Source organism: Rhipicephalus sanguineus, chromosome 11 (genome assembly GCF_013339695.2).
Source record: "Rhipicephalus sanguineus isolate Rsan-2018 chromosome 11, BIME_Rsan_1.4, whole genome shotgun sequence".
NCBI classification, from domain to species: Eukaryota; Metazoa; Arthropoda; class Arachnida; order Ixodida; family Ixodidae; genus Rhipicephalus; species Rhipicephalus sanguineus.
Window position 1 is genome coordinate 30561337 of NC_051186.1, and position 15503 is coordinate 30576839.

Consider the following 15503-nt stretch of genomic DNA (forward strand, 5'->3'; position numbering starts at 1 on the left):
TCTTTTCGTCATGTATGACGTGTTCATTGTTATCGGAATCACTACCACGCAGGTGAATTAACAAAAGTATAGTCGAAGCCTTGCAGCAGACACGGAGCATGTCTTGTCTGTTCATAAAGACACAGAGTCCGTGTCTTGTGAACATTAACAAGCACCCCTTTTTTCTTTTTTCTTATTTTCGTTCACTTTTATTGCTGTTCAAAGTATCACAGCTATTATACAATCTTTTCGTCATGTATGACGTGTTCATTGTTATCGGAATCCTGAATCTACGGGATTGTCATGTGGCCTGTCTAGTCACCAGATATTGTTGTGCCCCCTCCTCTCCTCCCTCCCTTTCTTGTCTGCCTTATGTATACTTTGCTATTTCCAATAAAAACTACTTGATGCTCCACAGTCAGCGCTTTCTCCTTTTTGTCCTTTAGTGGTCCTGTCATTCGCGCTGTTTTGCCATAATGGCGACCTACTGGGAGTTTCTCGAGTCTTTTGATCACAAGATTTCTTGTATACTGATAGTCACTCGTCTCTGTGTGTCGCAGTATCCTCGAGATGCGCAAGGAAAAGAGCCGGGACGCAGCCAGGTCACGGCGGGGCAAGGAGAACTACGAGTTTTACGAGCTGGCCAAGATGCTGCCGCTACCGGCGGCCATCACCAGCCAGCTCGACAAGGCCTCCATCATCCGCCTCACCATTTCCTACCTGAAGCTCAGAGACTTTTCCCAGCACGGACACCGGCCCTGGCTCAGGGACACGCAGCCCTCAAAGGCACTCAAAGGTACCCGCTGCTTCTTCTGCGTAGCACTTCGTCAAGGACAAGTCCAGTCTGTAGCTGCTTACACGCGCCACACTACTTTGCCTGCTCTTTGAAGTGTCTTGCGGAGCAGTTCTTCGGTTCGGAGTGTCTTGCGGTTCGAACCGAAGTTGTGAAGTGTACTGCTGTTGGATGTGTCCTGCGGATCGAAGTCCCGAAGTGCCTTGCGGGGCAGAGCTAAACATGGCTACAGTGTGGGCAAAAGAAACACTCTTGTGAGATAGTGGTTGTCGTATCAGCGGTAATTGAAAACGACTAATGCCGGCTGTCGTTACGCTCGATCGTCTCTTACTGCCATGGACGTCGGCAGGGTTTTGCCTTGGGGGGGGGGGGGTGCAAAACTGTGCTGTATCGCGGAGGGGGGGGGGGTGGGGACAGCATATGACGTGCGTCTGTTTGCGCGTTTGTGACCGATGTTTCTGATAGCATAGTAGCGGTTTCATAGAGTCGTCTTTAAGATAAGGTATCACATATCTCGAATAAACACTTTGACGTAGCGTAAACTTTCTGAAAGTAGACTGCCTCTTACTACGAATAAAAGAACACACAATGAAAACAAAATACGCTTGTTTGAAACTTATAATGTGGCAATGTGAACACGGAATACCGTTTTATAGATGCTAATGCTGTGTCGCTTACGCATTCACACACACACACACACACACACACACACACACACACACACACACACACACACACACACACACACACACACACACACACACACACACACACACACACACACACACACACACACACACACACACACACACACACACACACACAAAATAGAAAGAGGCAGTAAAAGAATAGCGGTGCGTATTACCAACTGACGTCACCTCTCCCACTTCCCAGCCACACTATTTCCGTTCCCCGCTGCATTCGCATACGTGCCATCTTGTTTGCAGCTCATCGAACCGTTCAGCACCGCCTACTGGAGGCATACGTCTGCCGTCTGTCCTCCGCGTCTGTGCCGTCAGCGTACATTGTACGTCAACAACAGAAGAGTTGCCGTGGTCCACTGCGTGTGCGGTCCTCCCCATAACTTGTACCGGCGTCGCATTCGCCCTTTCTATGTACGCAGGCATGTCGCGCGGCTGCGACGGAACGATGACGCGGCGAGTTTCGTCTCGTCACGCATCGCGCCGTAAGCTTTTGCCGAGAGCTGAGTCGGCAGGATTTGGCCGAACGGGCGCGCCAGATCGGGCCCTAAACGGCCCTCGCTGCTAAAACCTTTTCTCGGCCCCTGGCACATCCGTGCGCCGCAATTTTGCTAATGGCTCGACGAAGCGGCAGTGAAAGGCGCACAGGGCAGATTAGTAGCAGCCGTGCAGTAAGTGACCGGGGGAGGGAGAATATAGAGACATGAAGGGGAGAGAGGGAGCTTTTGTTGAGAGCTCGCCTAGGGCTTTGGGAGTAGCTACGGATTTTTATTGTGAAGGCGGTGCCCGCTTTTAGTTCATTGTTCTCTTTGTTTTCCTTCTCTGTTATTTTTTTTTTTGCCGTTGATGTATGTGAGCACGTCAGACAAGCTTGGCTGGACACAGGCATTGACCACTCGGACACTCGGCCTAAAAAAAATGGGGGAGGGGGTGCAAGCCTGTTTTTCCCTTGTACCAGGACGCAGGCGCACATCCAGTAGGATTGCTGCTGTAAAGTTGCGAGCGAGTCTACAACATGAGCAAGTTTGTTTCCACGCACAGCAAATGTGGCAACCACTCGTGAGAGCACTTTGTTTGTTGTTGTTTTTAATGCTTGATGGTCACGGCCGTTGCACGATAGCGAACGCAACTACGGCGCTTAGACTTGCCGACTGTGCGGTTTTGTTGCGGGTGTGTAAAAACTTAACAAAATACGTTGCTGGGCTAGTTGGTTCATAATCTTCAAAATTGGATAGCGCGAGATTGACCAGGACTACGAAGGAACACAGATGCACAGGACATCTGTGTCCTGTGCAAATGTGTTTCTTCGTAGTCCTGGTCGATTTCGCGCTATCTAATTTTGAAGATGTGTAAAAACTGTTTCTTAGATTTTAAACATCCTTTCTTTGTAAACATCAAGGAATGATTATTTTCTGTTCCTGACTGATTTTAGTTACATTTCAGTACAGGCGTTCGAAAAAAGAAAAGCGAACATGATCGTCGTTCTTTCTCTTCTTATCTGTCTTTCATCTGCTCTGTAATTTTTTTTTTTGTTTTTCAGCACGCAGATATGTAAAACAGTATTCACAGACTGCTTCCACCAGGAAGCGTTCCGGCAGCGCTTACAAATGAACACGTAGTGTCGGGTGAGAAGCAAATGACTTCGCTGCCAAATCCCTAAATCCGGGCGATGATCGTGATCGTATAATAACCGCCGGCCCCATCCCACTCGTTCCGTATGTTGGCTTTGCCGCGTTGCGTGTCGTCGCCGTGAGAAGCCGTCTTTGGGGCTTTTCCCGGGGCCCAATCCATACCAATGCAGCCGCTTGATGATGACGTATGGGAAATTGATACCTCCCCTCCTATTCTTTTTATTCTCGCTTCTTCCGATACGGTCCCGCGCTTTCCCGCGTCCATTTCAACGTTCCACGCTCCCGCTTAGGACGTTTCGCGGGGAGGTCTTTCTTTTTAAGCCAGGGCTGATGGGGCTCCCGTGCGCCTCTTTGGTTCCGTCGTTGCTTTGTTTTGGAACAGAATAAACATGACAGCAGAGCTGTGGGGTGGGACCGAATTGCACGTAATATACGGAAGACGCTGTTACCCTCACAGAAGATGAGTTCTCGCCTAGGTTCTTTTATTTGTATGCATTTTACTGATAATTCTTCCCGTGCTACCCTTTTTACGTAAATCCACCCATTTTAGAAAACACGAAGACCTCCACAGAAAGAACGTAAGAAGGCGTAAAAAAAAACACCGCTGAGTTGTGTGCGAGTTCTATCTCATCTTCCCCCTCACCGTTCCCAGCGCATACCGTTATACATGGTTTCACGGTTCCCTCTCCAATTCTTTCAGTGTTCCTCCTGTTTTCCCTTACCCCCTTCCTCTTCTGTCCGGTGATCAGAGGCCTGTGCGGCGAAATCCGCTGATCGCAGGCACCGTTAATATGGCCAATAACGGGAATGGAGGCGCCCCACAGCCCGTAATCAGCGCCATCAGATAGACGGCAGCATTTTTTTTCTTCCTGCTTAGCCAAGCCAAGCCTAGCCTCTGGCCGTAGTGGGCCGTTCGTGCCTTGGGCTCCTCATATGCTCCGCCTCGCCTTCTTTTCTTTCCCTCTTTCTCCATTCTCAGGCATTTACAGCTCCCTATTCTCGCTCTCCCCCATTTACGGCCGTTGCTACATTTCCCGGATGCTTCTTCACGCTCCCTATTTGTCCCTTTTCTCCCGTACTCTCCTCTTCGAGAGGAGGGGGGGGGGGGCGAAGGCCTCCTTTACCCCTACTCCGCATTCTCCTGATTACGTGGGGAAAAGAGAGGGTGAATGCGTGGAAGTCCCGAGCTTGGTGTGACCACTCAATACAGCGCCATTCACCGTGCCGAGCGAATACGGGAGCGGATCGTCGAGACTCCTATAGGGACGTCGATTTTCCTTTGTTCCCTGGACCCTGCTTTCTCGCTCGTTTCACTTACCGGTGAGAGTGTGTACTCCGTGGCGTGCCGATTGATTGACCGCGAGTGATTTCCTATCAGCGGCACAGAAATGACGGGAGATTGGTCCATTGTTAACGTAGGAGTCCCGCAGTAATGCGTGCGAATTTACCTGTGACGACCTCGAATATAAGTTGTGTCGTGAAATTAGGTGGGACAGACTGTTGGGCTAGCTGCTCTTGCTTCTTAACAAAGTTAAATTAGCGCGAATGAAGACGAGGCAGACAAAGACATTTCGGCATCTAAAAGCGTTAACAGTGTCTTCAGTTCGGCTGCCTTGTGTACGTTGTTTAAACTTAGCGTAGCCTGAAACAGTACGCCGTACAAAAACCGCAGGAGAGAGCTAAGAAGGCATGGAAAAGCATACGTGAAAAAGAGAAAACATTACCACTATAAACAGATGTTTGTCAGAGACGGAGAGCTCACGAATGTATACCCGCGCGTTGAGCTGCGAAAGACTTTAAAAATATCGCGAGCGCACTGCTGGCTGTGCTCTCTGATTATTTTAACATTTTAAAGATACGGGGTAATGATACTGGGTAGCCATATTGGCAGAGCACTTGCTTGAAGCATCTGCATACAAGGTGTATTGACATGTAATATTTTTATTATCTTTGAGCGTTGATCCGAATGCACAGGCTAGTTTCTAAGACACAGTTCGAGCTTTGGAAACATCAAGAAATGTTGTTCAAGAAGAAAAAAAAAAAGCCAACGCTTCTGCCGAAATCGTCATAATTACGTTATCACGCTGAAATGGCGGCGTTTGCGCCGTATGAGCATCTTCGTTTTCATACTTCGATAATTTGAAAGTTGTAGAATTTCTCGTCCACCGCAAGGCCATAATGATTTACCGCCCTACAGCTATAATGAATAATTTCTGCCATGTGATAAGTACGTACGGGAGCCCCAGTGTAGCGACTGCTGTCCAAGTTGGACCAGAATGAAGTGATAACAGTAACACAGCACGCGGTGGGAAGTTTTCTCCTGTTTGTGGTAATCCGTTACGCTCAATTAAGTATTCGTCAATGCTCCTTAAAAGCACTTACTCTTGCGTCATGAAGTTCAATATGGGAAGAACGAATAAGGCGTTTCGCTTTGCGTTGTGGAGCGGTTTGCTTTCCCGAGGGCGCACTGGAAATATCTGAGAGCCAATTCAGACCGTGCAACAAACCGTGCAAAAACGCCGCTGAGTTGGTCTGTAGTACCGCGAAGGCAATCTTTCGCGTCGCTTGCCGCGCTCAAGAAACCTGCACCAATCCAAAGCCAATCGCTTATCTGACTCACTCGTGCACTCAACACTTAACTGGGAAGTAAGAGCTCTTAGAACCGCGTTGATCTCGCGATTGCCCGCACTCCTATTTAAAAGCGCCACTGCGGTCGCTGTTTTCTCTCTATTTTGGGCATCATTCCTTCCGGCAGCGCCGCGAATGTGTTGATACAGGGCCTTACTTACCTCCCATACTTTGCAGCTAAATACGCACACCCAAACCTACTCGAAGCCAGTGTTTACACTGGGAACGCAAAAGGTCCGAGAAGGGTCGGGTGTGATCCACTGTGGGCTACCGGAGTCGTTCCATATATAGACGAGGCGTTAAATCTGCCGTCTTTCTTCTTCCCTGCTGAGAGGCGAAGGAGCCTCAGGGTCGGTGGCAGGGGGCTGTTACAGCGGGCACGCGCTCACACTCGCTCAAAGTGCCTATAAATCTGAGAAGATTAGCGCTTGCTCCGAAGGCTGCGCCAACAGCTCTTAGCTTTTTAGGTATTGACGCTCCGGGAGGAACGGCTGTAGTCGAGGGTCCGAAAGGGGGGAGGCGCGTTCAGGCTCCACCGGATTTGGAGATCCCCCTTTTCTCCTCCTCCGGTTATCTCTCGCCATTGTCTGCCCATAAGAGGCCTAGGGTCGACGCCAAGCCCTCTGGAGGTTTCGTTCCCTTTGTGTGTATATAAAGCGACGCCGTGTTGTCTCTATTGTGAGCGAGTATGCGGCCTCTCCCCGTGTGCAGCTTCTTTTGTCTGTATCGCTTCGGCGTTTGAAGTTCTGCCTTTCCTGTTGGTGCCTTGTGAATTGGCTATGGTGAGGATGCGCGGTTGTTTATTTACTGCAATGTTTGTCTGAAGACCCGTCTCTTGTTGACACTAACCAAGAGGAACTTTTTAATGAGCTTACAAAACGCGTTTTGGTTATCGAGATGCAAATTCTCCTTCCTGTCCCACTAAAGCTTATAGCATTTGTTAGCTTGATATATTTGCCGAGGCGGCTAGGCTACACACTTTACGTAATTCAAATACACAGACCTCTTTCTTCGTAGAGCGATACGGAGTTTTGCTCCGAGTGCCCTAATCCCTCGTTCTGTGTTATTACAGTTATCAGTAAATTGCGAAGCTTAAATGCGTTCGCGGGCATTACGACAGCGCTCCAAAGTTTCGATAAAAGAGGAGAGTTGGGCTAGTTGTTGTAGCCTTCATTTACATGTTCTTTTCCTGCCATTGAGCATGTCGCTTTAGAAAATATGGCCTAGTATAACATTTCATACTTGCAGTTTTCCTCTCTGCAGTGTCGTTACTGGGAAGTTGTCAGGCTGACCCTACATATAGGCGCCGATTTAATTGCGTTCGCTCGGCCTTGACGTCCATCTGGTCGGCACGCCACCCCGCAGACCTAACGGCGACGCTCGTGCCGTGATTGAGCGTTCCGCTCACTGACACCGCGACGCAGCCATAGGGCTTGCGGCGCTCGCTGAACCGTGGCAGCGCAGCAAACGAGCCCAGACTGCACACGCCTACGCCGCGATGTCTCGGGCAACACTAGCATCCCTCGACAATGAATTGCAGCGATATGGCACTTCGGCAGTGCTCTTCAAGCTTATCTTATTGCTTCGCAGTGGCAGGCACTGTTGCATACGAAGGTAGAATAAACAGACATATGGGGCAAGCGATCGGCAGCAAAAAGCGATTCACATGTCATGTGTCTCGCTATTTAAGTCGAAAGGCTTATTTGCCGCGGACGAATTATCCGGCGTGATCACGGAACAGTAACAAAAATAGCACGTAAGCTCTCGAGCGCGAAGTGCGCGTTGGCATGGTCTTTTTGGCGTTGGCATGCCTAAAAAAATGTTTAAAAAGCTGCGTTCCCGTGATATAAAGTGCACCATGAAACAGCCACACTGGATGGCTTTCGCTTTCGAGTCGCTCTGGGAGCATTCATAAGGGACTCTGTGCGTGTTTTCCTCCCCTCCTTTTATCAAAGTTTCTATTGATGCTATGTTAACTCTGACTAGTTACGCATATGCATATTCACCGCATGATCACAGATATAGTGCAGTAACTGACGTACGTTTCTAGGCAGATATTAGTGAGTGCTTCAATTAAAGTCATGGACGCGAGGGAACAATTGCGAGAACATAATATTCGCCGTTTCGAATTTTCTTTTAATTTTTGGTCCCGATTTCGCAGCGTTATACAGCCGATACGATTTTGTAGTACGATAATTTAAGAATAATTTATCTTTGGGGTATTACGTTCCAAAACCACGGTTTGATTATGAAGGACGCCATTGTATTGAAAATTTTGACCATCTGGTGTTTTTAACGTGCACCTATATCTAAGTACACGGGCCTCTAGCGTTTCAAACACCTCCATCGAAATGCGGCCGCCGCGGCCGGGATTCGATCCCGCGACCTGCGGGTTAGCAGTCGAGCACCATAACCACTAGACCACAGTGGCGGGTGTGGTACGATAACTTAGAGGGGGGGGGGGGAGGCGTAAAATGAAACACAGAAAGCGAAAGAAATGAGCCGAAAGTGTTCGGGAACACTGCGGAAGACATCTCTCTTTATTCTAGGATTATATGAGGCGGCCATAACCGTCTATGCCTTCGTTTCCTCTTCTGACCGCTGTCATATCCTAGCTTCGTCTTGGCGCTAGCGAGACCGCCCACCCGCTGCGTACAATGGCACAACACGAGGTGGGCCGTGCGTATATGGGGTCTCAGTTTATATCGGCCGTCTGACTTACGAGCGGCGCTTTATGAACCAGATCTGAGCCCCCGTGTTGCGCGGCGCCTAAAGGGGCGACTAAAGTCTGCTGCGCGGCGTTCCGGTCCCGGACCCCCCTCGGCTTTGGCGCGAGTCCGCTAACGCCCTTCTAATCTGATCACGTCTCCGCGAATCCTGAGGTACTGACCAGCCGCCGACTTATCGCCCGCCGTCCGGGCTGTGCTTTTACCACGCGACCTCGAAGCACCGCGGAGAAAGCTGCCCACCGAAACGCATTCAAACAGAAATGAGTAAGGAGAGCGCCTTCTTTTCTTTGTTTTTAGACGGTACTGCTAAACGAAGCGGCGGTTGCCTCCCGTCGGTTTCTCCGTAATGCTTATTGGCGCCATACCAGGGCTACCGATACTGTCGCCGTCCCATCGCGGGAGATTTGTGGCCAACGGGGTTTTCGGCCGGACGGAAGTGTCAGCGCGTGCACTGTCCACTGACCCTTCGGAAAGGAGGGTCAGGTGATGGTGGTGGGAAGAGAGAGAGGACATTTTGAGAAGTGGTAAGGGAGCTATAAAGACTGGGACGTAGCTGGACCACTCGTGAGAACGGCGATGGGGGTCGTCCCCGGGGTCATTTTCTGCTCCATATGCGCGGCCATTTCGGACGCTGACCGAAGAGAGTGCGAACCCTTCTCCCCCTTCCGCCCCTTTGCCTTTCAATAGTCGAGGTCAACTGACCGTGTCGGGCAGACAGTCTGGCGGAGTGAATGCTGACCCCGTGTGCCGAGCCGCGTGTCCACGTAACGGCTTGACCTTCGCGGAGTTCAGACATTTAATCAGGGCGTTCCCGGAGAAAATAGCGCCGAGTTGTGGGTGGAGGTTTGGGGAAGTGGGGGGGGGGGGGGGGGATATTCTTGCCTTTTGAGGTTTCAGCGTTCACTGTCATCTGCTTAGTCTTCGTCGAAAGAGTCGGATTGCGCAATACTCGGAGCTCTAGTGGTCAATGAGGCGGATTGAATGAGATCCGGCCACGAGACCCCGTTCTTCTTTAATCACGTAGATGTGCTGGCTCCCTTAGACCCACGCTGGCGTGTTGCCGTGCGGACAAATTCGCAACAAAGTTTCTGTGCTAATGCATGCGGCTGCGCGCCGTGCCGCCACCTGTAGCCAAAAAATGCTGCTCACGAATGCGCTCTTTGCAGATGCTCCACGGACATATGCTCTCGATCCTAAGCATCATCTTTTTTTCTGTAACCGAGGTGCAAGGAATAAGAAGTCACAGTTTGTTGCTATCGCATTCATTACTTCGCCCTTGCGTCAAAACTGTGACTTTTTTGCACCTTCCAAATTATGCATGAGCACACCTTTAGGAACGCAAGCTGTAAGATCAGCCTCTCATAATCCTACACGTATGGTCGCGATGGAAAGCAGAGATACGTTAAAGTGTGGTAAAATAAACGTAAAAATAAATAAAATAAGTAAATAAATTGAGAGCAGACATTTGACACACTGAACCTCAACACGAGCAAACTAGAACAAACAAATGAGAAGAAAAAAAAACAGCCAAACAACTGCATTGCGATTGCTGGCCGTTCAGGCTCGCTGTGTGCGCGCCTAGGGGGTCCAATAAAGGGTCCTGCGCGAGCGGTAAATAATAAACGCGCCCGCTCTCGTTGCACCGCTCAGAGGAGCAGACAATGGACGCGTAAGGCAGCGTTGTCTTGCCACCCCTCCTCCCAGGCAGCACAGCACATTGGTCCAATATTGTTTATACGTTGGCAAATGATGGCCCAATGATGGCCCATAGAAACCACTATAAAACCAATGTTGGCAAGCCAGCCTACAAGGATGCCAATAATGGTCCATCTTTGCCAGCCAACATACAATAGTGGTCGTGCTATTCTTTGAGGCTGGCAACAACGGCCCATGGTTCCCGATGTAAATACGATATTGGCAGAACCAGGCCGTAGGGATGGCAATATTGGGCCAGCTTATCCGTTAGTAAAGCAATATTGGTTAAGTAATGTCAGTAGATTGGATATATTGTCCAGTCAATCTGACTGGTTAAACAATATTGGACGGCCAATGCTACGCGCCGGACAATATTGTCCAGACTTACACGTTGTCGCTCCAATGTCTTAAACACTGGCAAGCATATGCATGATTAATCGGCAAGAATGTTTTTTCCCCTTTTACCATCACTGAGGGAAGGTTAGCCCGAATCGAGCCACCACCTGCATGCACGCTATTATGAAAATCACTTTGTCCGGCATCCAGCGCACCTCAAAGAAGATTTCTGGTTACTTATCACCATAGGCGTGCGCAGGGTTCCCCATTAGGGGGGGGGGGGGCAAAGGTTCGTCGCAGCGTCCCCCACCCTACTAAGAGGTTCGTCCGAATTAACCGGGTTGCGGACAGGTATGGGCGAATTAACGAGAGTGTGATGCCGTTAAACAATAAACATGCTTGCAGGGACCAGAGAACGCGTCCTAATTATCCGACTTTCCGAATTAATAAGTGTGGAATTAACGAGCTTTTACTGTATAAAGATGGCAAAAACAGTCCATCGTTGTCAGCCAACAAACAAAACTGCGAATTCCAATCTATAAGAAAGGGAACAATGGCGCACACAGGGTCTCGATTTTTAGGTTAGCATTTAGTGTGGCACAAAATATATGCAAAATATTTGGACAAAATTCGTTTTACAGATGTTGAGCAATGTAAAATAAGTACCAAGTTCTCAACTGAGTTTTGCGCGCTGTTGGAAATAGATCTATGAGAAAGGAAACACAAAACAAAATCTCACTTTGCAATGCTTGTTGAAAGTTAACGTTGATTGTGTGGTACAGCCAGCGTATACATCGCAACTGTATAAAAACAACCAAAAAACCCTACTTTTACATTGATTGAAGCTGTACATAGCGTTGACGAGTTAATGGAGTAGAATAGAAGTCATCTGCTTCGCAATGGGCCTCTGCGCTGGTGCGCCTTCTGCGTACCGCACACGCACCGAAATTATTCTCCCGGCTTTATTAGCGGCAAATAATCAAAACATTTCATGTGACTTCAACCACGCTGTGTATTTTCGTGTTTGCTACACGACTGGTTGAATTACAGGATTATAACTTCTTTGTGTGCGCGCTACAGCGACGTGCTGTCCAAGACTACGGTATCGCCCGCGGAATCTTTAAATGATCGATGAGTTATGTTTGCACTTTCAACGCTTCACACAACCAGACGTGTTCACTTTGAATAAATGTTCTCGGTGATCGGGAGGCCGGAGAAGCAGCGCGGCGCCATGTTTTGCTCCGGAATTCGTCCTCTCCTCGCGGCAGTGGGGCAGCGCGGTGGTTGCTGGTCATAAAACACTTGTCACTTGACGGCTGCTCCGCCCACGACGGTTCGCTTTCAATGCCTGTGACAACGAGGGGGGGGGGGGGGTTGAGGGAGATGGCGGGAGACAACGGCAGCTCGGAAGATGCGTACGCGTTTCGGCCCCTTCTGGCCGGCGGCTATTCTTCGTCAGTCAGTGGCGGTTACTTTCCCTCGTTCGGGCTCCCAGCTTCGGCGGGCGCGCGCCCCTCAGTATTCAGTCGAGAGTCATCGGGAAAAAAACGGAGTCGGATACCGAGACAGGATGCCACGATTCTACGGATACCGAGATTCGACGGCGATGCCACAGTGAGAAGGCAGCTGCCCTGTTCTTCATCGGACCTGACTGTTTTGACTTTTGAAGAGCGATCCGCAGATGAGCGCCGATGTGTTCTGACAACTCGCAAACTTTCCGCCGGATTTTTGTGTTCGTATCGCGTTCAGTAAGTCGTTTTTCTCCTTCGTCGCATGTTACTTTCCGTGTTGTTCGTAAGTGAAATGTGTGCTGCGTTTATTATTGTCTACATTACCGCGTAGGTTTTTTTAAATTTGCTAGTTTGTGAATACCGATGTGGGGGGCTTTATTGTGCGCTTCGAAGTAGGTTGGTTAAGTTCTCGCCCTCAACGATGTTGTCAGCATTTGCGTGTGCTATTTTGTTCTTTTCTCGCGTTGTAGTGCGCCAGCTTAACACCCTTTTTTCATTTGCCCTTCGCCGCTGGATTCGCGCAAAGAAATGATGGATTTGTAACACACAAATTTTTATTAGTTGTGAAGTTGTCGCAGACTTTCAAGCTCTTGCCGCAGTCACCTTTTAATTAATAAATAGGCGATGAACTTTCTGGTAGTTCAAGGTGGTTGTGGATCTCGGCTGTATCGAATGTCTGTTCACGTGTACATGTTCATTTACTTCATTTTGTATCACGCTTCGCTTTTCACTGACTTTCTAATATAAGGACGTTATTGAAGGTAATTATTGTAGGTTCTGTGCAGCTGTTATCTGCCAGCAAGCGGTCAGCAGAACAAAGCGCGAAATGCGAAATTATTTTCAAAACTTGCAGTAAGTATCTTTGCCATATGTATACATGCAGAATAAACTTGTGTGTACTCTCAGCTTTTGTACGCTGATTATCCCTGCTGCTTGCCTAAAAGCAAAAGCGTGGGCAACATGCATTTATTTACGTGCACAAAAATCTACCTCACGTTAAACTACACATTCAGTGGAAACTGTTTTCATTTCCAGCGTTAAACGTTGGAAATGAAAGAACGATGGTGCAGCCAACGATAAAGGCTGGCAAAAAACATTGGAGCTGCCAATATTTATACAATGTTGGCGATACGTACGACGAACAATGTTGGCTACAGCCATCCTTGCCATTATTGGCGATATGTTGGACAGACAATGTTGGCTACAGCCATCCTTGCCATTATTGGAAAATCATTGGCATCCAATATTGGACCAATGCACATTTAGGTGTAGCAAACCCCCAAAAGCCAACGCAGGACCAATATTTCTGCCAATGTTTACCAACATTGTTCCGAGATTGGTCCAATGCCGGCGTGCTGCCTGGGCTCCCAGTAACCTTCCCCTCACGTCGGCTGTAGTGCTGGCTACACACGGTAGCAACTCGAAGCCATACACGAGGCTAGAGGAAATGATCACTGCAATGCCTCCTCCTCCGGTGAGCAGAAATCGGGGGCCCGGTGAAGGAAGGCCATCAGAGCGACCCTAAAGAGCGGCCGGGAGCAATTGCAAAAAGTGGCCTGCCGTGTCGTCCTTTGCGCCGATGTTTTACCGACGGGACGGACGCAGCTCAAGCTGTACAAAAGCTGTTCGATGCCCTGTCCATGCATGCTTGCGCTTTGTACATTTAGGTATTTGATCTGGAATGACTGCGTTCATGCCTGATAACGCGCTCGTTAACTGGCCTTCTCGATTAGATAGGCTTGCAGAGAAAGAGAGAGAAACGAACGGGAAAGGAAGGGAGGTTAACTATGCTTTGGCGCGGTTGACTACCCTACGCGTGGTGTGGGGGAATAATAGGTAACATAGAGAAGGAAGAACAAGAATAAGATAAAGAAGAAATTAACAGTTAGCTCTGGTAGTTCGAGCTGGTAGTTCACACCAGCTCGTGAAGTCCGGTTGTCTCGAAGCAGCACAGTATGACTTTCGTGGCTCCGTGCATGTACGAAACAGTGGGCATAGGTCCCAGTTTTGTTCTCTGATAGTGGTTTTGCATAAATACGATGGAGTTTGGCTTCTAGAACACATCGTTGAGTCTGGTAGGACGAGCAGTGGCATAGAACATGCTCAATCGTCTCCTCACAGCCGCATACATTGCATGCCCCACTGTTGGCCATTCCAATGAGACAGGAATATATATTCGTAAGTGCCACATCCAACCACATCATATATGCATCGAGACGGGTGAGTTCGGGTGGCAAGCGAAGGCGCAAACTAGTACAATTAATACAAGGTCAATACAATACAAGTACGAATTGGAGAAACCTCGTGTATTCCATTCTAAAAGTGTGATGTGCCGAGCAAGTGATTGCAGTTGCAAGGCAGAGTACGCCGGATATGGGTAGTAGTGGAGTGGATTCCCTCTATTAAGGTGGAAGCCTTATATAACTCATCAGACGAAAAACCCGATGCGATCACGAAATGGTGCAAAAGATACCGCGTGACCTCTCAAGCGTGGCTCGAGGTGCGCTAGCTGCGCGTTCACTTCGTCTTTGTGGCGTTCGTGTGACTGCAAAAGCTTTAAAAGGCGGCGTTCCCGTGATTCGGCCTACTGACTGCTATGGTGTAATGCTGAAAGAGCGTGCTATGGAAGCCGCTCGGATAATGAGTAAAAGTTAATTAGGTAATTAGTGAGTCAATTACTTAATTGTGCGCACAAGGGAAAGCGATCGTGAAAGTATATAAGCCGAAGTGTGTAACACGATAAGCAAAAAAAAAAAAAAGATACGAATTCAAATAAAGAAATGCAACAAGTACTTTCTGAGCACAGAGAAACAGGAAAAGTCACACATGCGATTGCCTAAGATGACTGGGACGCGAAAGCCATCGTCTTTTTCTTCTCTATCGGTTGTATCGATCCCTGCGTAAAGCTTTCCGCACCGAACGTGATTTTACACTGCCTCCGGGATCGTCGGAGCAATTGGAAGCGTTGTGCACCTCACGTGAATTTGCAGTGCCTCCGCGATCGTCCCCCTCCCCTTTTACCAAGCGACGATGTCATGTGATAAGGAAGTCATGCGACGTCTCGCGATGTGACATCATCATGAGGTCGTGATGACGTCACAAATTTTGGTAACATGTGACGTAATGAGGACGTCACGTGATGGCGTCATCGCCTGATGTTTTTTCCATCACTCGTGTTGACGCCGACGGTCCCTTTTCGCGTTTGATGAGGCATCTAAAGCTTTTGCCTTAGTAACGCCAGCTTCATCGTCCGCCGCTAATCACCCTTTGGCGACTGAATGGAAGCTTCGAGAAAAGATCAGCAACGCCAAGTCCTCGTCTCTTGATCGCCATAAAGCGCGACCAGCTCTCGTCGCTGACTCGCTCACGCGGCTTCCCTTATTGCAGTGCACGGAGTTGATGAGAAGGAGCACATCCAACAGTGATGGACGCGGTTGCGCACCAATTCTTACGGTTGGTCTGAGAAGGATCGCTCGACCATCAGGGGCGCCCTGAAACAA

The 15503-nt window shown here is 49.0% G+C and overlaps 1 protein-coding gene across 4 annotated transcripts in view; it reads left to right on the forward strand.

Annotated features, from left to right (window-relative positions):
* Positions 1-15503, forward strand: part of LOC119373214 (protein trachealess) — a 380134-nt gene that overhangs the window by 333554 nt on the left and 31077 nt on the right. For all 4 annotated transcript variants that reach the window (XM_037643223.2, XM_049410906.1, XM_049410907.1 and 1 more), the window contains one exon: positions 540-775. In XM_037643223.2, coding sequence (XP_037499151.1) covers positions 540-775 — 236 coding nt within the window. The remainder of the gene's footprint in view (positions 1-539; positions 776-15503) is intronic.